General features: G+C 35.7%; 1 protein-coding gene across 4 annotated transcripts; it reads left to right on the forward strand.

The window, feature by feature from the left end:
* The first annotated feature begins 4,773 nt into the window (after window positions 1-4,773).
* Window positions 4,774-27,893, forward strand: LOC132282768 (trans-Golgi network-localized SYP41-interacting protein 1). 4 transcript variants are annotated; one of them, XM_059784552.1, is made up of 10 exons: window positions 4,774-4,956; window positions 5,179-5,301; window positions 5,860-6,478; window positions 6,630-12,508; window positions 17,430-18,315; window positions 18,412-19,085; window positions 20,810-20,951; window positions 25,788-25,869; window positions 25,996-26,113; window positions 27,398-27,893. In XM_059784552.1, exons 2-9 carry the CDS (start codon window positions 5,251-5,253, stop codon window positions 26,096-26,098), a joined length of 8,436 nt encoding a protein of 2,811 aa, XP_059640535.1. In that variant the 5' UTR covers window positions 4,774-4,956; window positions 5,179-5,250; the 3' UTR covers window positions 26,099-26,113; window positions 27,398-27,893. The 4 variants fall into 4 exon arrangements, with proteins under 4 accessions (XP_059640535.1, XP_059640536.1, XP_059640537.1 ...); XM_059784553.1 differs by having other exon boundaries at window positions 5,860-6,465; window positions 6,641-12,508; XM_059784554.1 differs by lacking the exons at window positions 4,774-4,956; window positions 5,179-5,301 and having other exon boundaries at window positions 6,308-6,474.

The following is a 27,893-nucleotide window of genomic DNA, read 5'->3' on the forward strand; positions in this document are numbered from 1 at the left end:
CATATTTATTTTCGGATTAGATCGTAAGTGTATCAAATTAAGTTGAGCCTCGGTCTCAGCTTCGAATCATGACAAGTTTAAAAGGTTAAGTTTGGATAAGGACTTTATAAATTGCAATTCGGACCGGGCTTAGGTTGAAATTTAAAAACTCAATTTAATTTCAGACATGGCTTTGGATTAATGTGTGGTGCAACCCAAAGTTCAATCCGAATCCGTCCCAAATTATAAAACCAGACAAATCCAAAATATGAACCCCACACGCACATATATATAAATGTATATATAATTGTAATGAACATGTTAATTTTTTATTCATTTATTATTTTAACTTATTTATGTCACGTTTATATATTCAATTATTTCATTTACGAAAAAGTTAGACAAACTTCATTTGTTATTACATAAACCCAAATTCTAACTCGAGTAGGGAGTCCAAATTTAAACAGAAATTGTAAGTCCAAATTCAACACAAGCTTTAAAAACTAAAGATGGGGTTGACTCAAGATCATTAACTTGGGTTTATGGACGAGTTGGATTGAGCTGGATAAACGCTTCAATTACAAATTATTTAAAGAGTTTAATTTAAATTACAAATTACCTAATAAAATTCATTTTTCTTGTCCCACATCGGTTTTAAGTTATAAAGGATTATATGGAAGTCTCTTATAAAACTATTGACCTAAAAAAATATTAATCACACCTTTCTCGGCCTTTTGGCTAATCTTTTTCGACTTTTTGGCGCTAAGATTAAGTGTAGTACTAAATTTTTTTGGGTCAGGTCAACTAGAGTAACTTACTACTTTAGTGATCCTAACATCTCTTTGGTGTTGCACTACTACCAAATTTTGGTGCACTGTAATACCCCTAATTTTACCTAATTTTAAAATGATAGTTTCGGCATTTTAATTATTGTTTTCTTGCAGTTTTGTGTGACTATTTGCTTATTTGTTTAAGTGTTTAATTGTTTTCATTATTTATTTGATTTAATTGTGATTTAATTGCATTAATTGATTTCTTGTTTTTTGTAATTGAATTGTGTATTTAATTGTTATATTGATTTTCCTTATTTGGGTTAATTTGGTAATTTAGTATTATTCCTTTTAATGGGTAAATTGGTTTAATTAAATGTTTTAATTGAATTAAATTAGTGTAATAATTATATTGTTAAATTTGTGTTAAATTAAGTTACGGTTATAGCTTTACAGTAAAATTCATGTATATGTAGCCGACGTATATATAACATAGGTTATTTTGTGGGCCGACTAAGATTTACATTAGGGCTCTGTCTCTAATTATACAAAGATTAGGGTTTTAGTGTTAAGCCTATAAATATAATATCACGTTGGTTTAGGGTTTTGGAAAAACAGAGAGTTAGTTCATAACACAGAGGGTTGAGAACGGAGGCACCGTAAGGGCCGTTAAGGAGAAGAACAGAGAGGACCAAGGGAGTGTTGTGGTCGATTAAACCAGAACCATAGTAGGCTTGAAGGGATTCATTGGTTGCCGGAAATTTAGAAGCGACGCCGAGATTTCATAACTGAAATCACAGGCAAGTTCTTTTCTTCCTCTTTCCCGTTGGCTTGTGTTCTGTGCACACCTAGATGATCTCTAGAACTTTAAATGAGCATTAAATAAATCTCACATGTTTAATATATGATAGATTATTGGACTGTGTGTGTTTAATTTTAATCTATTTAGTTCTTGCAAAGTTGGATCGGTAATTGTTTTTATAGTTCTTTCTTTTACAAATTGTTTAAAAAAATAAATAAAAAATAGATGATACTGGATGTAGTTAAAACTCTTTAGTTCAATATTAAGGAGGAACAGAAGGGTTAGAATTGGCCGGAGACGAGGCAGACGGTCAGAAACGGATCAGAATCGAAGCAGGGCTCTCAGAAACGGAGGAAGTGTACTGAGGGTTTAAAATATAATTTCATGAATTATTAAAACCTCTTATGGCATAAGTTATACCCATAGGCTAATGGATATAACAGTAAAAAAGTACACAACTTTTTATGCTATTAACGGATGGAAGACAAATTGATTGCTTAATTAAATTTTAGTAATTTAATGGGATATAGTATGATTATAAAACATATTTTAAATGCATGATAGGGTCATCTATTTGTTGGTTTTGATCTATGCATGCTCTGGATGTTAATTGTTGAAATATTAAATTCTTTCATACAATTACATGGATTGCCGTATAGATTTTAATTTCTGAAATATTAGACATTCTTCTGCAAATATTTGGATAATGGTTTTGGACTGTAAATTGCTAAACTATTATTTATGTGTTGTAATTTACATGGATGTGGAGGATTGTATGCACCCGTATGGGACGGTGGCATACTAGGATGGTTTAGTTCAAAACGCTAAGACATGACCTATTAGATTAAAGAAAAGGATTGTAAAATATTGAATCCTAATTTTATTTAAGTCGGATCAACTGAGTAAGTTGAGTGACTATCTGGATTAATTGTGGTTTGTGGTTAAGACAGATAGACCAAGTAAGTTGAATGACTACCTGGATTTATTGTTATTCATGGTTAAGTCAGATCGACTGAGTAAGTTGAGTGGCTAATTGGATTAACAAATAATTGAATGACATACTCTGATTTTGGACGGACTTTATATATATGATTATGGTACCACGATATGAGCTTGAGTCTCAGAATCGATGGTTAGAGTGCGTATATGCAGTGAATGTGTAGTTGGCTATGATAGGTTGAGGTATACCCTGTTAGGCTTAGGTACTCATGCCCACTTAGGTGCGTTTTGCATATTGCAATCTATTCAGGTTGAAACCCCCTATATAGTCCAGTGAATGTCCCTTAGTGTGGATATATATATGTATGGACTAGATAGCTATTGTTGAGATATCTAGTATGTATCTGTGTATCGGGTCACTATGTGGATTGTAGTTAGATTATAACTTGTTCGTGTGCCTAACTCACTTTTATATTTTTCAGGTAACGAACGGTTCCAGTCTTCGGGCTTGTTCAGCTGAGCAGAGGCGGTCATTCACTCTACCGACGACGTAGGATTTCATTCCATGTTTTAGACTTGATTTTTATTTCCGGTTTTTCAGTTTTAGTTGGGATTTTATTTAGGGGTCCACTAGATGGATTCCCGAATTGTACTCTTGGAGGTTTTGGAAGGATTGAATTATTTAATATTTATTATTTGAGAATTATATATTTTAAAATTCTTTTAGCTTTATTAAGTATTTCTTAAATCTTTTTGTCATCTGTTTTCGTTTTAAAATATTAATTGTTTGATATTCCCTCGGGTTTGGGCTTGGGCCTGATTAACCCATGTCTCGGATTCGAGAGGTATCACATGCACCCTCCAAATCAAAGTGGCAAAGAATTTTAATATTTATTTATTAATATAAAAAAAGAGTTTTTAAAAAAAAAAATTTACCTAAAAATTATTTAAAGAGTTTAATTTAAATTACAAATTATCTAATAAAATTCATAAAATTTTATTTAAAGAGTTTAATTAAAATTACAAATTACCTAATAAAATTGATTTTTCTTGTTCCACATTAGTTTTGAGTTATAAAGGATTACATGCTTCTTGGCTTTTTGGCTAAAAGCAAGTGTAATATCTCTTTGTATGGTTTAATATCTGATACAGGGACCACCGGTTACAAATTACCTAATAAAATTCAAAACAAAATAAAATATAAAAAAATATTAATAAAAAAATTAATTGAACATTTTTCTAGTCCCATATCAGTTTTGAGTTATAAAGGATTACATGGAAACTTCTTATAAAACTATAGACCTAAAATATTTATTAAAACTCTAACATGAAATATATTTCAAATTATAGAAACTCTAAAAATTATTACCTTATAAAATTCAAATAAAATATTTATTAAAACTCTAACACAAAATATATTTCAAATTATAGAAACTCTAAAAATTATATTATATTTGAATTTTATTAGGTAATAATTTTTAGAGTTTCTATAATTTGAAATATATTTAGTGTATTTCAGTATTTATTTATGAATGTTTTGTAAATTATAGAATTTTTATTTTCATATATTTTTTAATTGTTTATAGTTTTCATTATTTTCTCAATGGAAAATCTTATTTTGCTTCTTTTGAGGAGACAATTATTGCTCTCTAAGGCATTCTGGGCCTGAAAGTGTTTTGCCTATTTTTTTTATAAAACTATAAAAAATTGAAAAATATATGAAAAAATAAATTCTATAAATTACAAAACTTTTATCACATGCATCGCACGTACCTTTTACTAGTATATATAAATGTATATATAATTGTAATGAACATGTTATTTTTTGATTCATTTATTATTTTAACTTATTTATGTTATGCTAATATATTCAATTATTTCATTTACGAAAAAGTTAGACAAACTTCATTTGTTATTACATAAATCCAAATTATAATTGGAGTTGGAAGTCCAAATTTAAACAGAATTTGTAAGTCCGAATTCAACACAAGCTTTAAAAACTAAAGATGGGGTTGACTCTAGTTCATTAACTTGGGTTTATGAACGCTCCAATTCGCCCCGGTTGCAGCCCTTTTTGATAGTAGTGAAAGGTAGAATAAATGCTAGTCTCATATAATACTACTGGGGGTGGGTGTATTTGTAAACAGATCTAGCCGTGCTTGTGTCGCTATTCTTGGGCCGGGCCTCAAGGGGCTTCTGGACCAGCCAACGGCCCAATAACTCGGCCCCACTGTATACTTCGTATTTTTCTTTGTCACTGATGTTATGTAACCACCATAACCACATCGTCTTGTGTTCAATTCAATCAATCGCAAACGTAACGAAGAAAGTTTGCGTTAGATCTAAGGAGAATAAACCAAGATGGAGGCATGATTCACGTTTTTTACAGTCGAAGCAACCGAAGAAAACACCACCAACCCTAAAAAGACCACCACATCACAGCAAGATCCAAAAATCAAATCACAGGTATTTGCTTCATTCATATCATCAACAATCAAACTGCATCACTCTCTCTGTATCTCTCTATGCCAATCACAGGTGTCTATTTCCATTGTTATTGTTGATTTTGCTTTCGAAATTTGATCAGAACTCGAAAATTAGGGTTCATTGCGTTGAAGTTGTGCGTGGATATGTATGTGTATATATGACAATGACATTTCTTATGTTTCATTTCGGGGAATGCTGTAGGAGGATGATCTGAGGCTGATTGGTGTCTGTTGATGATTTATCGACTGACGTTGCAACGACGGCCCAGATCAGATGGAGAAGAATAAGAACCGCAGCGATCTGCTCGCGGCCGGTCGTAAAAAGGTCATTATCAATGAATTCTTAACGTCGGTTTTCAATTTGTCTTAAATTTCAGCTATGAAAGTTTAGTTTACTTGCTGAGAAATTGCACGGAGAGTAAAATGTGATTAGAAAGTTTGAATCTTAGTTTCTTACACTTCTTTGTTTCTCATGAACTTAGAAAATGGGGAACCTCATTTAACTGTGCTATTGAACTAGTTGATTTAGTTGAGAGCTAGTGCTTTATTCTTTTATTCTTCTTCTTCTTCATTATTCTTAATTTTTCTCAACAACCAAACCGAGGGTTAGTGATTTTCCATTTGCTCAACTCTTGGATTTTGGTAAAAATGATCTGCTAATTCATGTTTGGAGGCTGGGAAACAGGGAAAAGGAAAATAAAGTAAAGTTGTGATTTCTAAATTTTCTGTTTTCTGGTCCTTTGAAAGTGATGAGTGAAAAACTCAACTGAATTGGATTGTTTAGTTAGCTCAGCCGTGAACACACAAACACAGAGAGAGAGATCTGAATTATTGTGTGTAGACAACTTGGAGTTCGATTTTGACATTGTTTATCCATTATCAGCTTCAACAATTTCGGCAGAAGAAGGATGGTAAAGGAAGTAAATCGTCAGGTAAAGCTGGTAAATCTGAGCGCGATGTTGATGCTGGAGCAGGAACTGCTGTTGCTAAACCGGCAGCGGTGTCGCTACAGGTGCCTGATGTGGAAATCAGCTCAGTGTCTGCTTCCCATGCCCGGGTTGTTGATTCATCGGCATCACATTCGATGGAGAATTCAGTGACCACTGACGCTGATGCTGGCACTGTTGATCCCTCATCTGTGCCTGTTGTACCTAAGACAGGCATAGTTGAATCATCGTTGGCAAATAATGTTGAGGCTCCTTTGGAGCACAACGGAGTCGGCGAAACTGTGTTGAAACCGAGTGTCGGTGAAGAACAACATGTTGATTCTTTGGTTACAAATGAAAGTGAAAGTAGCTGTACTGTTGATCCCAAGAATACTACAGGCTTTACACATGTAGGAATTTTAGAAACTATAGTTTCTGAAGAGGAATCATTACATGTTGATTCACCCGTGGCTGTTGATCTGTTAGCCCCACTTGATTTGGTTGATGCTGTTAAGCTGGATACCAATGCAGTTGAAACAGAATGTGCAGAAGGGGAGGACCAGGTAACAATTGTAGGTTGTGCCCACCTTCTCGTGATACCTTCCATTTACACACACACACACACACACACACACATATTTTATCTAGTAATTATTGATGAATAAAGTGCTCTAATTGGTAAAACAATGTGAATTTGATGTATAAAATCTCATTTGTTGCTGGGTAGGGGCAATGCAGGAGGCTGACCTTTCGGGTTCAAAGCCAGTTGGTCAAAGCACTGGGATAGAGCTTGAACTAGATGGGAGTCTTGCTTTATCTGGATTCGGTGAATATGCTGAAACTCATGCAGGGACAACGTCAGCAGAGACGGGCTTGAAGGAGGCAACTCTTGTAGCAGAGCAGACCCACAAGCTAGATGTTTCCGCATCTTCTGGTGCAACCAATGAGGTAGGAGGTCAAGGGATTGATGGTCATTCACCTCAGCCTTTGCCCGAATCAGATGGATCTGCTGCTGTAATTCCTGACCCGACAGATCAGCAGAGCGCAGATGTAGTTGCAGCTTCACGTAACGAAGAAAAATCAGAAATGCCATCTACCTCCAATGATTTTGGTAGTTACTGTACAGAACGGGTTCAAGCAGATAAGCAGGACAATACAGTTGATGCCAAACAATTGATATCTAAGGGTCAGAGCCAAGAATGGCCTTTGGATAGTAAAATGGTGAGGCTTTCTTCTGGTGCTGATGTGAGCTCGATTACCCTGTCTCAGCTTGCAGAGGTGATAAGAGGGCTTGATGAAAATGAGTTAAGGTTTCTGCTCACATCAAGAGAATTGTCAACTAATGCAGAATTAATGAATGCTGCTTGTTCAATCGAACCAGAGTACGATCTTTGTAATGATCTGGAGAGGCTCAAGGAACAACTGTATCTCACAAGTTTTGCAAAAGATGTCTTTTACTTGCAACTTCATGAACAAGCAGAACTACAGACGGAGTTCGATCACCAGCATCATCAGTTGGTTGATGAAGTATCCATTGCCAATGCTTCACTCAATGAAGTTCGAGGGAGGAATGAAAGCCTTGTTGGAGAACTTACGCAGTGTAGGTCTGAACTCCAGGCTGTTGCTTATGTGAGGGACGAATTCCAGAAGCAATTTCATACTTCACAAGCTGAGGTTGAGGAATTTTCTGCCAGAGTTGATGAGTTGAATATAAAACTGGAAAAGTCACAAGGGGACTTGTCAAGCTTGTCAGGCGAGTTGGCCAGCTGCAGGGGTTTATTAGCGGCTTTGGAGGTTGAAAATGAAAAGTTAAATGGGAGGCTCACTTCACTGACTGACGAGAAATTGAAACTCGAGGAAGAGAAGGGACAATTTGTTGTTGAGAATGAGAAATTGTTGACAGATTTAACTGAGTGCAAGGGTTCATTAATGTTGTTTGAGGTGCAGAATGTCAACCTAAAGGAGAGTCTTGCTTTGATGACAGCGGAGAGAACGAAGCTTGAGGAGGAAAAGGAGTTTGTTGTTAGTGAGAACTGGAAACTGGTAACTGACTTGGCAGACTGCAAGGGTTTGATGGAGGCTCTTCAGGTTGAACATACCAACTTAAATGGGGTTCTCAGTTCTGTCACAGAGGAGAGGGAAAAGCTTGGGGAAGAAAAGGAGTATTTTGCCCGTGAGACCGAGAAAATGTCAACAGAATTAACAGACTGCCAGAGTTTGGTAGAAGCTTTACAGGTTGAAATCACCGAGTTAAATGGGAGCCTGACATCGGTAATGGAGGAAAGAAACAAGCTTGGTGAAGAGAAAGAGCATTTTGTTATTGAGAATAAGAAACTATTGGAGGAGTTAGCAAGCTGCAAGTGTTCAATGGAAGGGCTGCAAGTCAGACATAGCAACGCTGTGGATGACCTAAAAGAAGCAACTGTGCACCTTGAACAACTCACTGAGAAAAATGTCTCTCTTAACAGTAGTCTTGACGTGCATAAAGCTAAGATAAAAGAGTTTGAGGATGGGCGAAATGAGTTATTGTCTCAATCAGGGGAAGCTGGGAACCAAGTTGAAGGTTCTGACATGCCAAGCAGGGGCCAGGACAGTGCAACTGAAGATGACGAGGCTCACCGAATTCCAGGGAAGGGGGAGTTATTTGATGGCCTTGCGGATAGGTCACCTCTTAAGCATCTTGAATTGAATGCATATGATGATTCCTTTCGGTTTGTGGTTTTGAAGGGACACTCGGAGGAAGCAGAGGAAATAATGCAGAAACTTGAGAAGGCAATTGATGGGTTGCACTCTCATTCGGTCTTCTTAAGTAGGTCAAGTGATAAAGCGGTTGCACCTGGGGTATCAAAATTGATTCAAGCTTTCGAGTCAAAGGTTCATCTCGATGACCTTGAGGTAGAGGAAGTGGCTTCAACTGAAAATGAATCTCCTGCGGATTTATTCATGCTAGCAAAAGAACAAACAGGAAATTTAAGAGCAGTGCTTAAGGAGTTGGGTTTGGATGCTGACAATGCCAGTGAATTGTTCAAGAAGGAAAGAGACAGTAGAATACTCGCTGATGACGCATTCAGGGAGCTCAGTGTTACCCATGAAGCCTTGAAGGGACAAAATAACGTTTTAGAAGCAGCAAATGTCGAACTTGTGGTTTTATATGAAATTATAAAGCAACATGTGTGCGATATTGAAGCAAAGAAAGGTGAGTTTCTGCTATTGTCTGATGCTGTAAACCAACAAGCCATCATCCTTGAGGCACAGAACAGTGAATCTGGTAAAAGGCTGAGTGAGTATCAATCAGTAGTTAGTGATTTGCAAAGACGGTTGAATGAAATGCACTTAAGCTCAAATGAGACGTCTTCTTCTATCTATAATCAATTAGAAAATCTGCACGAGGAAGTGGCTGAGAGGACATCAATTCTTGAGCAAGAATGGAATTCTACTGTTGCTGAGGTTGTTCAGTCAACTGGAAAGCTCGATGCATTGGTCGGGAGCCTGTTCTCCTCCACTTTCTCAACCAGCACTCAGGATGATCTAGATATTAGTAGCCGTGTTGCTGCTTCTGTTGATGCTGCCACCAAATTGATTAAGCATCTGCATGAGAAAATTAGTGCTGCTGGCACAGACCATGAAGCCATATGCAGTTCCTACAAGGAATTGACTGAAAAATTCAATGATTTGCATGGAAAGAATGAATTGGCTATTGGTGTACTGCATAAGATATTTGGTAACCTTACGAAGCTTGTAAATGATTCATGTGTGTCTATAGAACCAAGTGAGGAGGAACTGTTAGATCCTCTACATCCTAGTAACTATGATACACTAATGGAAAAACTGGGAAGGTTTCTGTGTGAAAGGCTGCAACTTGTATCTGAAAACAACAGACTCAATTCGGAGTTGATGGATAGAGCAAAGGATATAGAGGAACATAAGAAAAGTTGCCTTGATTTGGATGCCATTTTGAAGTTAGTTGAAGATGTTGAAGGTGTGGCTGAGCTGGCGCTTATTGAGAAGTCTGAGATTGACCCTGATAAACCTACATCGTCCTTGGAGTCAGTGGTATCTTTTCTTGTTCAGAAATACAAAGAGGCTGATGAAAAGTTTGGCTTGTCTAGACAAAGATATGATGTAAAGGAAGCAGAAGTGACTGAATTGAAGGGACAAATTGATCAACTAAGCTTTTTGATTCTTCAACATGAAAATGAAATTCTCATTCTTAAGGAAAGTTTGAGCCAAGCAGAGAAGGAGCTTGTTGCTCTACATTCTGAATTACGGGAGAAAGTAACTGAAATTGAGCAGTCAGAGCAGCGGGTATCTTCTCTCCGAGAAAAGCTTAGCATAGCTGTTTCAAAGGGGAAAGGTTTAGTTGTGCAGCGTGACAGTCTCAAGCAGTCTCTTGCAGAGACATCCTTTGAGCTGGAGAAATGTTTGCAGGAGGCGCAGTTGAAAGATGCCAGACTTCGTGAGGTTGAAACAAAACTTAAGACCTATTCAGAGGCAGGTGAGCGCATGGAAGCTCTGGAATCGGAGCTCTCATACATTCGCAACTCAGCTACTGCATTAAGAGAATCATTTCTTCTCAAAGATTCTGTACTTCAGAGAATAGAGGAGGTTCTAGAAGACCTAGAGCTACCAGAGCATTTTCATTCCAAAGATATAATTGAGAAGGTTGATTGGTTAGCGAGGACAGTTACTGGGAACTCTTTGCCTCTTGCTGATTGGGATCAGAAAAGTTCTGTAGGAGGATCCTATACTGATGCTGGTTTTGTGGTTATGGATGCCTGGAAAGAAGATGTACATCCAAATTCAACATCAGGTGATGATTTGAGAAGAAAGTACGAGGAGCTCCAGAGCAAGTTCTATGGGTTGGCTGAACAGAATGAAATGCTGGAACAGTCCTTAATGGAAAGGAACAGTCTTGTGCAGCGATGGGAAGAGTGTTTGGACAGGATAAATATGCCTACGCAGTTGCGGTCAATGGAGCCAGAAGATCGGATTGAGTGGCTAAGCAGTGCACTTTTTGAGGCTCATCAACACTGTAATTCTCTCCAGCAAAATATTGATAACTTTGAGAAGTCTTGTGGATCACTAACTGCTGATCTGGAGGAGTCACAAACGAAAATATCTAACCTTGAGGCAGCTCTCCAAGATGTTCTCTCTGAGAAAGAGCATCTTTTTGAAAATCTGGAGGCTCTAACTCATGATTATGATAAAATCTCAGAGAAGGCAGTCCAATTTGAACTTGAGAAGGATAAGTTGCAGAATGAACTAACTGGTATGCAAGACAAATTAGCTGATAAGGTCATGACTGAGGATTGTATTTACCGTGTTGAAGATGAGATAAGAAGATTGCAGAATTTGATTAGTCATGTACTGCAGGATTCTGGTACAGAAGATGTGGTTTCTGGTGGCAGTAGTATTGAGTGTTTGGAAGGATTGCTGAGGAAGCTTATTGAGAAATACACGGCCCTTTCTTTGGAGAATCCAGTTCTTGGGGACGCAGTTGATGAGCATATTACTGAAAAAGCTAATGTTACTCATGATGAGAAGAGAATGGTAGATTCTGGTGATGCAGTTGAGGGGGACATAGCAGTGCTAAAGAAAGAGCTGGAGGATGCTTTGGGTGATTTGATGTGTGTGAAAGAAGAGAGAGATAGATATATGGAGAACAATCAATATTTGGTCCATGAAGTTGAAGCACTAAATATGAGAAGACAAGAACTACAAGAATTACTCAATCTGGAGGAACAGAAGTCAGCTTCTGTAAGAGAGAAGCTAAATGTAGCAGTTAGAAAAGGAAAGTCATTGGTACAACAGCGGGACAGTTTGAAACAGATCATTGAAGAGGCAAATGTTGAGATGGAACGCTTGAAATCTGAGATTAACTCCCGGGAAAATACTCTTTTAGAGTACAAACAGAAGATCAAGGACTTATCCACCTACCAGGAAAGGGTAGAAGCCCTGGAATCTGAGAGCGTGTTTTTGAGAGATCGGTTGGCAGAAACTGAATACTCTTTGCAGGAAAAAGGGCATGCTTTGAGCATGATTATGAATACTTTGTGTGATGTTGATGTTGGTTATGAATTCAATATCAGTGATCCAGTCAAGAAGCTGGAACATATCGGGAAATTATGCCGTGATTTACATTCAGCTGTTGCTTCTTCTGAAAATGATTCAAGGAAATCTAAAAGAGCAGCTGAACTACTCCTTGCTGAGCTGAATGAGGTTCAAGAAAGAAATGATGGCCTCCTAGAGGAGCTATCAAAAGCTGTCAGTGAGCTTTCAGAACTCTCCAAGGAAAGGGATTCAGCGGAAGCTGCCAAATTTGAAGCTCTTTCACGTCTTGAAAAGCTGTCTTCTGTTCACTCTGACAAAAGGAATAACCAATTTGCTGAACTAATGCTGTTAAAATCTGGTGTAGATCAACTCACGAAGGGCTTCTTTGATGTTAATAATCTACTAGGTGATGTTTTTTCCAAGGACTTGGAATTTCTGCACAATCTGGAGGTCGGTATCAAGTCATGTCTGAAGGCAAGTGATACTCCTAACATGACTGGCCTACCTTTTGGTGGTGCTCTTGGCAGCATTAAATCTCCAAATTCTGAAAGCAAGGTATTGTTACTTTAAATATTTTCTTATATGGACAGTATGCACATGCTCAGTTGCACATAAATGTTGTACTATTTTTTGTTGTTTGATTTGTTTTGTTTTTCAAATGTTCTGTGTCACGAAATTCTGTTCTGTGTCTCTTGTTTTCATTTACGACACATCATCTTATTTTTGTTTCTGTAAAAGCATGTAAATATTGTAATGTAAATCCTGAGGAAAGTCTCACCAATGACTAAGCATAGAGGGTTTAAGTCCAAAAGGAAACAAAAGGAGCTCATAAAGTAGAAAGAATTGAAAGGCAACAATGAGATAAAATTCAGAGAAAAGATACTACAAGAAAACCAATGGACATTTAAGAAGCATGGATACGGACACAAGTGCGACATGATACAAACACAGAGATATGACCACATATATAATGTTTTATCTTTAAAAAATAGGGCACGAGTACGGCAGGGATAAGTCAAAAAATAATAATAATATTTATAATAATTTTTGCTTGTTTTATCCATTTAATCATGAGTGAAATTACTAATTTGGAGCTTAGAAATAAATGTTTGTTTTTTTGTATTCTAAAACTTTTATATTATTTTTCTAATTAACCTTAATATAATTTAAATTGCATTGATAAGATAAATAATTACAAAAGCATCCTGCCTCGTCCTGAAAGTGTCCCAAAGGTGTCCATGTTGTTTCTCAGCCGTGCCAACCAAAAATATAAAATATTTAAATTTTAGAACACTTCTAGCCGTGTCCAACACATGTCCTATGTGTGTCTGATACCGCCATGACACCCTTAGGAGAAGTGTCTGGGCTTCCGAGATGGAAATAAATAGTCTTCGGTTAAAAGTAACAAATTGTATAAGGACGGTGGTTAAGGCAACTTTGGGAAGAGCCAAAGGTAAGAAAATTATGTAGAGAAATGTGGTGGTGGTGTGAGGAAATACAACACGTAATAAAAATAAAAGAATGGGTTTTAAAGAATGACAAAAAAGCTTAAAACAAGACGATACAGAGAAATACAAGAAACTTAAAAATGAAGCTAAAAAGACAGTAAGAAAAGCTAAACAAAATGCATTAGATGAGTTATTTGAAATGTTAGGCACAAAAGATGTGAAAAATCGAGGGTGATCTTCCACAAGCCTAAATCAGGAGGGACTACGCGATTCTGATCATTCTATTGAGAATCTGATAACGTAGTTGTAACCTCTTTTTCGTAAAGTGGATTTTGATCTGCCTAGCTAGGTCTTGTTCATTTCTTTTGGGTTTTTAAAATAATAATATGTCTGTACTACGTGTTTGTTTTCTATTATTTTTAATATTCTCATGTACTTGATCATTATTATGGATGGATTGATTTACATGTCTTTTAGTTAATTAGATTTTTAAGTTATTGTTAATTCTGTTAATATTCAAAGCATCAGTTAAATGCAGTTAAAAATTTGAATTGATAGCTATTCATCCCCCTTCTAAGTCTAGATCACAGCCTTGCGCTAACTTTATTCAGAGTCTAGGATTCCAGTCCAATAGTTTGCTCACATACATATATATAAATATATACATACACACACACACACACGTAACTTACAATGAACTCTATAAGCTGCAAAGTAAAAAATATTGGATCTAAAATTGGAAAAATATGCTAAATAGAGCCAGTGAAATTTATGTATTAAGAGATACAGAGGCACTGAAGAAATTTTCTAGAGAAGAGCTTACATGTTCTTGAAAATTAGGGAAAGATGGAAGTATTAAGAAATTAGAGTTTATAATCTGTTCAACCTGATTGTAGACAATTTGGGGTGAGGTGGGTACCTTCGTTTGTAGAAGCACTCCCTTGAGCCCTGTGGGAGTCCAGGTTCGACTCACCCCATCCTCCTTGCCATGTAGAAAAAAAAAAAAAAAAAAAATGGAAAAGAAAAATGAAGAAATTGTTGACAATTTGTTTCAACAAATTTATCTGGAATTTCTATTTATCTTGATGTTTTGTTTCTCTCTGTTTCTCTCTGTCTCCCTCCCTCCCTCCCCGTGTAATTTTTTTCTTCTTCTGTTTTTAGTTCTAATTCTAACAAGATTGGACGTGTCAAAGTGTAGCAATGGTACTTACATTTTCTTTTTGTAATGTTTTGTTTATATTTATTTTACATGACGCTTTTTTATGTGTTGGTTTCCATCAAAAGATATTTATACGTGGTGTTTATGTACGATATTGTTTTATTTAAATTTCTGTTTATCAAAATGCGTTTTAAGTAATCATTAAGGTTGAAGAGTAACACGCTGTCAATTTGAAGTTATTCTAGTAGTTAAGGCAATTTTCAACTGCTGTACCAATCATAATTTATACGAGTAAAATGACTTCTTGATATGCATCTACTAAATGCCCCTTTTGTTTCGAATTCCTTTTAATGATGGTCTTCCTAGAAATGTTTTCAGATGGTAATATTAGCACTTCTTAACAGTTAATGGTAGTGGGCGAACATATAATTTTTACTTTTTTTTTTTAAGGTAAGAAATATACATTTTTTTTTTGTGTGTGTGTGGACAAGTAAGGAATATAGATAATTCTTCAAATTATAAGCAAATTCAAAGAAAGTACCTGCTACCAATCTCTTACCAAACTTAAACAAAATTTTCAATCAGAATCCGATAACAAACTTTCAACACTACTACCTTGGGATAGTATCCTTGTTATCCAATTTTGCGCATGTTGTTGGTTCTGGAGATTCCTTTTGCACTTCAGATTAATATATGTTGCTTGGTCTGCCAACATCTTCTTGTTCTGTTAATTTTTATTTTTCTCTATATGGAAATCTATTTGATTGTCTTACAAGGTTGTAAAATTTTTGTCTTTTTTGCTCCAAGTTACTTGCTTTTATCAAACCTTTATATTAGTAATATATTTATGAATGTATTTGTTCATATTTTATGAAAAATGCCATCATTCTAGTGGCATTTAGGAAAATAATGACGAGGAAAAAAACTTAGTCCAGTTGGTAATTTAGATGGAGATATTCATATTGATGAATAATAAGTCTGTGCTTTGTCCTTATAATAATTTTCAGTACTTAAACGCTTCTTTGTAAAAGCCATTACTTGACTTTGGTCACTATTAAGCAAGGGTGGTGGGTGGAGTGGACCAAGTATAGACACAGTCTTGTCATTATTTGCACAAAGTTGCTGCCCTCAGACTTACCACACATTTTCAGACTTGGCAGTCCAAGCTTGTATTATTGCTCAACCACTTTATTTTGATTCTGGGAGGGACTTAAAATACTTTTCTTCTGAAAGCAAGTCGGTATTTCTAGAAGAAAATGAATTGTACATCAAATAAACCAAAGAAACAAACAGTGAGCAAACTTTAGTGAGTAGCCCATACATTGAGAATCGTATCTCAAAAATCACTATGGTGGTCATTTCTGAAATTTGATTCCCTTTTATTTATTTTCTTAATGTCATAAAAGCTGAATAATGGCACAATTTATGTGTTAAAGAAGATATCTTCTTGGACCTAAGGATTTTGTTTTTTCAAATGAATATCCCCACATCAATATGGCCATTGTTCTCGTGGTATTTTTCATTTGAGTTTGCATTTCCACATTATTGAAGTAAAAAATCTTTAATTTTGTTTGTTATGAAAATTTTGGGTATTAGAATCCTACAAGCGGGATTTCACCATAAACTTGTAACCAGAATTTCTATTATGAAGTTGAAATTCAAAAGGTTAACCTCTAAATTGTTGCAAAAAGGCAAAGATTTGCATTACAAAAGTTCTGGATACAGTTAAATGAATAGTTAAACAAAAGAAATGAAACACTCTGGTCCTAAAATTTTTTGTTTCATCAAACCGTGATTCTGCTTATTACTAGGCCGCTTAGGGCCCGTTTGGCATGCATTATGATATTGTTTTTCTGATATTGATATTCAAATTTGGGCCCATATCATGTTTGGGACGGCTGATATTGGTTTAGAATAGTTCATAACATATCAGATTTTTTGGCCCAAACTCATAATACCAAATTGGTGATATTGTGTGTTTTTGTATTATAGCGGAGGAACTAAAGCAAATTTCCGAATTTCCCAAAAACAATTTTTGTTACCAAACATGGTTCCGACTTCTACCCTAAACATTCCTACAACAAAACGGTTGTTTTGGTATTGACCAAAAACATAACGTCTAAAACACATCGCATGCCAAACGGGCCCTTAACTTTTTTGAGAAATATTGCATCCATCTGCACCCTCACTAATATAGTTCAATGTTGCCTCAAGTTCATAGCATTTATCATTACAACATAAACTTTTGGTTGTTTGGCATGAAGGCTGTCTAACTTTTTTCTTGTTTCAAGCTTTCGGGAATACAATTTCTTGAGGCCAAAAGGTTCAGAAAAGAAAGCCCATTATTTTGGGAGCTCGATACAGGACTATTTTGTTTTTTGTTTACAAATTTTATAAGTCATTCTACTTTCATTTGCTTGGTAGCCTTCCTGGATTTGGCTTATCTAAATTTGTATTAAAGATTTATCGCTTATCATTAATTTACTTGATTGCTATGCAATTTATTTTTATTCCCACTTGAAATGTTGGAAATGTTGGAAAAGATCACTTGTTCTCTTGGTTTCCCCCTTATCGTGACAATTTTTGAGTTAATTTCTTATTCTGGTCGACAGTTGCAATAATTTTGCTTTTCAGTGTTGCTTGTGCGAATGTCTTGAGAAATCTCTCTCTCTCTCTCTCTCCTCTCTCTCCCTCTCTCCCTCCACTTCTTTAGATAATTGCAGCTGTCCTTTGTATTATGTGGAAGCTGAAGCTTGTTACATTAAGCAGACATTGCAGTCTACTACTTGTCTGGTCCGATCATTTTCATATGTAATTTCACATAGTGCACATCATCTTTATTTTCTAAAATATTCATTTTCTTGTTCAGGAGAACTTTCTGGGTTCAGATTCTGTGTTTGACTCTAAGATGCAACTGCATTTCGATGACAATCTTGTAGTTGAAATTTGTAGTCTTGTTGGATGTAAGCTGCAAGAATTTACAATGGAGATTGATGCTCTTAAAGAAAAGTTGCACACGCACTCGGTTTCATTACATGTAGAAGCTAAATGTCTCTCTGAAGTAGTGGGGACTGTTTTTAGAGAAATAAAGTCCCAAAAACAGTCTTGTGAAACGATGAAGGAGAATATTATTCGGTTAGAGCACATTGAGAAAGAGAAAAGTGCTGAAATTGTTGTAATGCGTAGGAACATTTCCTTGCTTTATGAAGCTTGCACTAATTCAGTTATGCAAATTGAGAATTGGAAAGTCCAGATGATTGAAAATGGTTTGGCGGCTGCAGATCAGGGGATCCACTTGGATCCATCATCTGTTGATGGAGGAAATCTTTTCAGTGGATTGTCTCTTTCGTCTTCTGAAGAATGTATACAGACCATGGTGAATAGATTACTATCGGTTGTGAAGGACTCCATCCGTATGCAAAGTGAGATTGTAGCAGGTGGCCAAAAGGAATTGAAGATTACCATTTCAAATTTGCAGAAAGAGCTTTGGGAGAAGGACATTCAAAAGGACAGAATTTGTGTGGAGCTAGTCAGTCAGATCAAGGAAGCTGAATCTGCTGCGAGGAGTTACTTGCAAGATCTTCAGTCTGAAAAGGGCCAGGTGCATGATTTAGAGAGAAAGGTGGAATTGATGGAGGAGGAACATAACATGTTAGAGCACAGAGTAAAAGAACTACAATTTGGAGAAGCGACATCGAAAGACTTGCAGGAGAGAGTTAGATCACTGACTGATTTGCTGGCTGCAAAAGAACAGGGTAAGTTATATTAATTTTTAGTATGCTTTTTGGCTATAAACTAAATTGTATCATCTAGATAATTTGTTTTTAAATTTTAATTTCTTGTTCATACAGAAATTGAGTCCCTGATGCATGCTCTTGATGAAGAGGAGACCCAGATGGAAGATCTAACTAGTAAAATTGCAGAACTGGAAAGAGTTGTGCAACAAAAGAATCTAGATTTAGAGAGCGCCGAAGCTTCTCGTGGAAAGGCTATGAAAAAGCTTTCCATAACTGTGAGCAAGTTTGATGAACTCCACCATTTTTCTACAAGCCTTCTCTCTGAGGTTGAGAAGCTTCAATCACAATTACAAGAACGCGATGCAGAGGTCTCTTTCTTAAGGCAAGAGGTCACCAGATGCACCAATGATGCTCTAGTTGCATCCCAGATGAACAGCAAGAGAAATGCAGCTGAGGTCCATGACTTGTTGTCGTGGTTAAACACAACTTTTTCTCAGGTGGATAATGCACAGTTTGATGATAAGAAAAATGATCAGGTTGATGAATTTGAGATACTTCAGAGGCAGATCATGTCAACCATATCTGAATTGGAAGATTTACGGGTAGCGGCGCAGAGCAGAGACACACTGTTACAAGTGGAGAGGAGTAGAGTGGAAGAGTTATTATGTAAAGAAGAATTTCTTAAGAAATCTTTACATGAAAAGGAATCTCAATTATCTATGCTTCAGGGTGTGGGAGATTCTGGGCAGGCGACAGGCATGACCTCTGAAATTGTGGAAGTTGAACCGGTATGTCATTTCATATGCTTAATACTTTGTTTTCTTGACATTGCATCAATAGATTTAATTTTAAATAATATTTGTTGGCAAACACTATATAAGGATTTTTTTTTTTCCTTCTTTTTAAAATACGAGGATATACTAGCTTGTATAGACTTTGTTCAAACATTTTTTGTAACTTACATTTGCTTCTTGTCAGATTTTTACATTTATTGACATGTTTGATCTAACTGGATTTTTACAGGACTAAATATATATATATATATATATATATATATATACACACCCCATGGGTGAATACATTGTTACTGTTTTGCTGTTCTTTTATGAGCAAGTTCTCATAGTACTTATTTAGGCTTAGTTTGGGTTTCTATGAGGAACCAGTAATTGACATTCTTTCCTTGGGGTGTATTGTTCCCATTTGTATTTTTCATTTGTCTTTTATATATGTTTTCTAAATGTTTCGGGAGGCCCCCTTAATATGGCTGCTCTTGCTTTTAGTATGATGTACCTAAAACAATCTGTGTATCAGTGTATATACACCCTTGAAACGATAGAAACTCTTTGGCGAGGATTTTGGATAAATATTATTCTCTATAGATATAAACTGGCAAAGGAGTACAAGTATTTATATTGGACAGTGATTTTCATATAATTTAAACTTGATAAATTATCCCTTTGTTGTTTGCATCTATCTTAACATAAATATTTCTATTATTTTTACCCATGTCAATTTTTTTGAATACAGTCAGTGATCTTTTCTGTCTTGCTTGTTGGAACTCCCAGCAATAGTTGCTCTTAAAGATGACTACTTTATGGGAATTATATGTTTTATTTAAAAGTTCAATGGGTTCTTTCAGCAATATATTTAGTTTAAAATGATTTGTGTTTTTTTTTCTTTTTGGAAAAAAATATGGGAAACCTTAAATGGATAAAATTCTGCTTTAAATGGTGCTTATGGCCTTAAGATTGGATTGTCTGTGCAGGTTATATATTGGTTTTTTGTGGTACTTATTTGTCTGTTAATATGGAATTTTTTAGGAACTAGTAATTGATATCTAGCTTGGGGTATGTTATTGTTACTCCCCCCCCCCCCCAAGGCCCTAAAATATTCAAGTTAGGAAACCTAGAATAATTTTTATTCGACTCACATGTACCAAATTGGCTGTCTGTTTATTTTCATTTAGAAGATTCATTAGGTGGAAATTTTGGCTGTATTCCTACATAAAAGTAACTTTCGGAAGAAGTAGCTGATGTGTTTTCAAATATTCTGAAATTCTATAATCAACACACGTCTGAATACTATATCCAAAATTCTAGAATTAAAGGATGTTTGGTTCATCAGATATAATAATTGAAAACATGCTAACTCATAGGGTTCCAAGTTATATTGTACTTGAAGTCTTCAAAACTTCACACCCTTGCATCCAAAGCTTACCAACCTTTATGTTTACATGACCAGTAATATCCATTGAAGAGAACAGTAGTTTGTTTAGTTTTAGTAGATGTACAAATTTTGTGCAATGCCTTTGTATGGTACATGGTGGATTATTTTGAATATATGTTCATGCATGTTCCATGACTAGAACAGTTAAAAATTCAATTTAGATATCTGGTTGATAGTTTGATACATTTTTCATTTTATGTTCTCACAACTAAGTTCTACTGATGCGATATTGTGTTTGGAGCAATTGTATTCTCCATAAATTCATCCTGGTGAACTTCTGGTGCAGATAAATAAATGGGCAGTACCTGGGACCTCCAGTGCACCTCAAGTTCGCAGTTTGCGCAAAGTCAATAACGACCAAGTTGCCGTTGCTATAGATATGGAACCTGATAGTGGTTATAGGTTAGATGATGAAGATGATGACAAGGGTAATGTTATACTGCTCCCTTTCCCTCATTCCTACAATCAAACATCTGTTGCCCTTTTCAGTATTACTATTGACCCCCCATATATTATGCACATGAGTTTTCTAAGCAGTCAGTTATGCACAAGTAATTCTTGCATTGCCTATTACAATTTGGAATAAATAAATAAATAAAACCGAATAAATGGAAGTGAGCTTATGTTTTTTGTTTAAAGTTTCAAAAATATTATAGTACACATGCGAACATATAAATAGTAAATAAAAGACAAGGAAATAGAACTCTGGGCTGACTGTCACCTTCTGCTAAAAGATGTCATCAAAGCAGCCAGTGTTGCAAGTTGGAACACTTTGTCATTACAGTTATAATGTTGAAACCATACAGATGCTTATTCATTTATACTTTATCTCTTTTTTAGTTGATTTCATTTCCATTACTCGGTCAATCATGTTACCATGGTAGGATGTTTTTTTCCTGGGTGTTTACTATGGTAAGATTTTCCTTTCTTATATATTCTTTATTCAGTTCTTTTGTTTCTTTCGTATGATGAGGTTAAAGTGAAGAAAAAGACTCGTGAATGCAAGGGAAAAACTACATACAATCAATACACTACTTGAAGTTTGTCCTCAAATTCTCCAGAAACATGTTGGAAGTGAAAAATGATTAAATTTTTGCACCACTATGGGATATTAAATGACAATCCGTGTGTTTTAGGAAGTAAAAAATCCATAATGGCCATAATGCAGAGTAAAACAAAGCTAGGAATCAACTTAAAGTAGAAACAAAATATGGAATAAAGATTGCACACAATATACTTTTTTTATATAACAACCAAGCCTTTTCCCAATTATTTGGGGTCAGCTACATGAACCCCATTTTCCATTCTGCTCTATTCTAGGCCATAGCCTCAGTCAATCTACATGCTATTTTATCTTTTTTTCTAACTCTACCCACACTAACTTTGGTCTTCCTCTTGCCCTAGTATTACCCTCAATGTGTACTATGTCACTTTTCCTAATTGGCACACTTAAAGGTCTTCTTTGCACATATCCTAACCATCAACCTAGTTTCTCTCATTTTATTTCCAATTGGCGCTACTCGAAGCATCTCCTGCATGCGATCATTTCTAATTCTATCCTTTCTAGTCTTACTGCACATCCATCTCAACATTCACAATTCTGCCACACTCACTTTATGCAAATGTTGTTTCCCAACTGCCCAACATTCAATACCATGTCTAATAGCTGTTCTATAGAACTCCCCTTTCAATTATAAGAGGATACACCTATCACACAATATACTAGACGCACCTTTATTTAACCCGTCCTCCCTTGATTCTATGATGAACATCATCTCCATTTTCTCCCTCATTATGAATAATTGAGCCTAAATAATGAAAATGTTCACTTTTTTGTATCTCTTGATTTTCAATCCTCCCTACATCCTCATTTGTGTTTCTAGATTTACTAAGCTTACACTCCATATATTCAGTTTTATTTCAAATTATCTTAAACCCTTTATTTCGAATTATATTCAGTTTTAAAGCCTCTCTCCAAACCTCCAATTTGGCATTAAGTCCTTCTCTAGTCTCATCAACTAAAAACAATATCATCTGCAAATAACATACACCATGGAATCGCATCTTGGATGTGTCTTGTCAGCTCATCCATAACAAAGGCAAAAAGGTATGGACTTAATGCTGATCCTTGGTGTAAACCTACAGTAATTGGGATTTCGCTTGTTTCCCATACAGGCGTTCTAACTTCCAACTATAGTCACACAACCATCATACATGTCCTTTATTATGTCAGTGTTTCCCTTTGTGACTCCTTTCTTTTCTAAACCCTCCATATTAAGTCTCTAGGTACCCCATCATAGGATTTCTCCAAATTAATAAAAATATTAAGAAAATCTCTCTTCTTCTCTCAGTATCTTTCCATTAGTCTCCTCAATAAGTAATAGCCTCCACCATTGACCTATCTGGCATGAAACCAAAATTTTTTTTTGATAAGTAAAAATAACATTAAAAAAAAGCGTTCAAGAGGGGAACGCGTCCCAATTACAAAAGTAGAACCGGGACTAAGGCCCCATAGAATCCAAAAAAGTAATTAAATCATATGAAGAAGAACAAAAGCTCCTCTTCACATAATTGAAGAGAGAACGAAGAATGTAAAGTTTGACCGTTTCCGTAGGCGACTCTTTTCCTTCGAACATTCTGCTATTTCTCTCCTTCCAAATGCACCACCATACACAATGTGGTACAATTCTCCAGAAATCGCGAACGTCTCTTCTCACTCGACAGCCTCTCCAAACATGAATCAATTCCTTAGTAGATTTTGGCATAACCCAACACATGCCAAACAACCCAACAATAAGATTCCAACAATCAATCGCCACAGGGCAATGCAAAAGGAGGTGATTAACGGACTCCTCATCATCCTTGATTCTCCGACAATTTTCTCTCTCCTCAATAAGTTACTTTTTCGATCAAGATGTGTAATTCATTTCTGAATACTTGGGTTTTTGGTTGGTGTCTGGCACTGCAGGTGTTATTGGTTTCAAATTAGGTGCAACTCGACGCTTGTAAACCAAGAGATCTTTTGGGGCAGTCAAAATTATAATACGGTACCAAAGATGAATTTGTAATAACAAAATAAGTAACTAAAATGTGAAAGCTGAATATAGAGGGTTATGAACTTGTAACAGACCACTATTGTTTCTTATTGGGAAAAAAACAGATCAATACTGTTTAACCGAGTATAAGTAAAAGATGCAAAACCGTCAACCATTATTTGATAGGGATCACTTGTAATTTTAACTGCTTACTTTGTTAATGGCGCAAGTAAAATAAACAATAACAGCATCTTTCTTCTAGATTGAAATTTAAGACAAAATGTCCAATACATGCTGTCTGGATATGGGGCTATTTATTTACATATTCCTACTCAAAACCTGTGCTGTAATGTGTCAAAGTGTTTTGAGTCATTTATGGACAATCTAATGAAGACATGGCAGACACTGAATTATAAAGATTATGGCAGAATGTTCGCATCCTCAATCACGTAAAATATCTTCAGCAAGACCTTAGTTTGACCTGTTTTGATCTTGGTTGGGCTCATTAATATGTTTTGAAACCTTTTTTCAGATCTAGTTGTGAACGCTCTCTAAGGTAAATCCCCAAAGAAATCCAGCTAAAAGTGGATGTATTGTCCTCCTATCCCCTACCCATCCAAGAGAGCATCCTAGTAGGCCTGTTTGTTGGCGGTGAAGCAAGCAAACGTCTCATTTTGTTCATTGCGAGGTTAAGAAGAAAACATATTTTTGAACATTGGCTTCTCAAAATCTTATGTTTTAAAAGTTTTTCACATCTGGACACCAAGCTGGGAAACAGTGTGCAGACATTGAGTGGTCAATCAATCGAATCATTTCCAAAGAGCATTGATCGAATGGTCGGTCGATGGATTGAAATTGTTGCAGGTAATATTGAATCCAATACCAAAATGCATCGATCGATGATTGATTGATCGAATTTGTTCTTGTAGGCTTTGATCAAAGTCTCAATCGATCGAACCTGTTGGACCTATGTTTTCAGAAACTTTCTCAAAATACAATTTTATAATGTTTCAACTACATAAAACATATGAGACTCCTTTATTGGCTATAAATATGGGATTATGGCTAGTCTAGGGTAAGAAGTATTGAGCAGAGAATCCCTACACATTCTTAGATTGAGAGATTTTTGTTAACTAGGTTTTTCCGATGTACTATCTATTTGTGACTGTACTCTTCAAGGAGCATATTTATCAATCTAATCCTATTCAATGAGCAAAATTAGATCAAACATGGGCGAGCAATCACCAGTGAAGTAGATTCGTGAGGGGCGAATGTCATAGACGAGCAGAAGGACAACCAGGAGACTTTTTGGGGAATGTCTGGCGTCGTCTGTGTGTAGAGGTAACTAGGGGTTTGAGTGTGAGTGAGCTGTGAACTTAGTTGTAAACTCTCTCTCGATTATAAATTGTGCCTGACTAGATTAGGTCTCATGGTTTCTTCCTTTCTAGGTTTTCAATGTAAAAATCCATATCCATACTCTTTTCTATTTCCAGTTTATGCATATTTGTGATTTAATTGATTGAGCTTGAAAGTTAATTGTAACTGGAAAATCATTTCTTGCAATATACTGTAATTTAAATTCAAGTAAATGAATATCCATAAGACCTATTCGCCTTCCGCCCCCCCCCCCCCCCCCCCCCCACGGGTCTAGCGACAACAAAGCTATAATTTTTTGTTTCCCTCTACATCCAGTAGGTTGCGCAAATAAGTTACAAATATATCTTCACACATATTTCTGTAAATGTACTTGTATAAAAAAAAAACGTATTCCTGTAAATTTACTTGTATAAAAAAAAAAAAAAAAAAAGCATATCCCTGTAAATGTATTTATATTGGACTCTGGAGCAAGCAGGCAACCAGATTTATTCCCTTAGGTTAACCCCATTAGCAATTTTTGTTAGATGAAAATTTGATCCTCTGTTTTTCTGAGTCAATTTCTTGAATTCTGCCTCTATTTTTCTGAGTCCCATAGCAGCCAGCGGCAACTATATCTGCAATTACTGTCAGCTAGTTTCTTGTAGAAAGTATGAAGATCGTTGAGTATGTTGGAAGTGATTGTAATTTGGTGAATAAACGGGACTTTGTTTGTCCTCTGTTAGGACTGCCCAATAGGGAAAATTTTCTCCTCTGTATGACTATAGAATATTACACATTGCATGTTTAATTGCTGATAATATTTGTGAAAATTTCACTTTTTTATCTTTTATTTTGTTCTTTCTTTCATTCCAGCTCATGGTTTCAAGTCGCTCACTACGTCAAGAATTGTTCCAAGATTCACAAGACCTTTATCTGACATGATCGATGGTCTATGGTACACTTTCTGTTTTTGCTTGTGTTTGTTTGTTTGTTTGATTTGATTTTTTATTTTGGTTTTTACATTTATTTTTCATATATTTGATTTCAATGACAAAAGCATTTTGCCTATGCAATCTGCCAGGGTTTCTTGTGACCGGGCACTAATGCGACAACCTGCTTTACGACTTGGTGTCATCATCTATTGGGCTGTAATTCACGCCCTTATTGCAACATATGTAGTTTGAGAAGAAGCTGAACTGGTTAGTGATTTATTCTTCTCTTCCCATTTTTAAGAGGTGGCCATGGTCATTGATGTAACACTAAACTAGCTGGAAATTATTTTCCGTCCACTCTTTGCCACCTCCTTGCCTTATCTAGCTGTAACAGATATTGTTGTGTAACTAGCAGGACACACACACATTCATTTATTAGGCAAGCATTAATTTTTGCAGTATATGATTTTTTAATGACTTCAAAAAACATGAAATTATTTATAGTGACATGTAGTATGAATTATTCTACTGTATGATTTCAAATAAAGAAAAGGATGAAAAAATGTTGTGTCTAGACTCAAAGGAAGTACATATTTACATATTATACGTATATATGTAACTATTATAAAAAGTACTAAACGCGTGTACCACCCCACGTGGGTATCCTTTTAAATTCACTGTATCGACACATCAGGCTTTTGTGTATGCTTTGATTATTTGTGCAATAGGTTTTCATGTTAAATGGTTGGTAGTTATGTAATGTGAACAAGCACTGAATGGAACACATTCTCCGTGTTTTGTCAATCATTAATCTTGAAGTAATAGAATTTGATGAATGTCTGCTTAAGAACCAGAAACAATGAATGACTTAAGAAAATGATGAAAATAAATTATAGAGATCGATAATTGAATCAGTAGGATTTCAAAGCAAAAATGTGAAAAAAATTGTTGTGTATGTTTATGGATTTAGCTAATGTGTACATGAATGCGTATATCTATCATACAAAGTAGTCATGTAATATTTGGCTGCACTATAGCCCCAATTGGGTAAACTTCATAATTCACCATATTCTTGTAATATTTGGCTTCTATTTACTTCTGTTATTGTTACATGCTTTGATAAATTGTCCAATAGGTTTTCATGCCGATTGGTTGGTAGTGGTGTTATGTGACTAACTATCTTGCGTAGACTTTCATTGTATGAAACCTGTTACCTTGCGTTTCAGCTTAATATTGTACGAGTCAAGACATAACATCACTAGTTGACAAATGTTATGCTATTGCATACTATAAGATCGAAATATTAATTTGTATATATAAAATGCTTAAATCTAAAATCTTACACGGTATGGATGGACTAGTGTAGAACAAAAGGAAAATGTAGCTACAGTAGTGTATGGTACCAATTTCCACTATGGCGTCTCATAATGTACACACACACACACACATACATACATGCACTTATCTTATGTCTTCTTATGAATTGAGTGGAACATACATACAGTTGCTTTGCCATGCTCGTCCTAAATTCTTGGTTCTTCTAATCTGCAGGTTCTCATTTGTGGCTTAAACGCAAAAAACCACGTCCCTGCTTATTCATCTCATGGGGAACCAAGATTTTCTGTATCATAATTGATTTTCTTTTTCAATTTTATTTAGATGTGATCAGATTAATTCATTATTTAGCTCAACCAGGCAATCGTGCTCTCTTTTTGTTTGTAAGTTGCAGATTGCTTGGTTGCATCCAATAAGGGGAAGAAAAAAAATAGTGAAAAAGAAAAACATACATCATAGATGACATAGATTGAGAAGTGGTTTAGTGTGCCCGGTTAGCAAGGGGTATACAGGTCTGCTTTTGTAGCCCTGAGGGGGTTGTATCTTCTTATATACAGGCAGCAATGCTGCACCGTTAAGGTTCATAATTTGTTTTATTGTCGATCCTTAATATCAGCTTAAGTATATGTATTTGTGAGAGACCGGATCTGAACTTAAGTGTCTTCGGCGTTGCTTACTGTGAAAATATAACAGGGCATGATCAAGGTTTCAA

Source organism: Cornus florida, unplaced genomic scaffold (genome assembly GCF_030987335.1).
Source record: "Cornus florida cultivar Cherokee Brave unplaced genomic scaffold, ASM3098733v1 CherokeeBrave_3.0.0_Hap2_Chr11, whole genome shotgun sequence".
In the NCBI taxonomy this organism is placed as follows: Eukaryota; Viridiplantae; Streptophyta; class Magnoliopsida; order Cornales; family Cornaceae; genus Cornus; species Cornus florida.

Coding starts and splice junctions, on each gene's coding strand:
- LOC132282768 (XM_059784552.1), top strand. CDS start 5,251: ATGGAGAAGAATAAGAACCGCAGCGATCTGCTCGCGGCCGGTCGTAAA. Junction 18,316..18,411: donor GCTGGCTGCAAAAGAACAGG/GTAAGTTATATT, acceptor TTGTTCATACAG/AAATTGAGTCCCTGATGCAT. Junction 25,870..25,995: donor GACATGATCGATGGTCTATG/GTACACTTTCTG, acceptor GCAATCTGCCAG/GGTTTCTTGTGACCGGGCAC.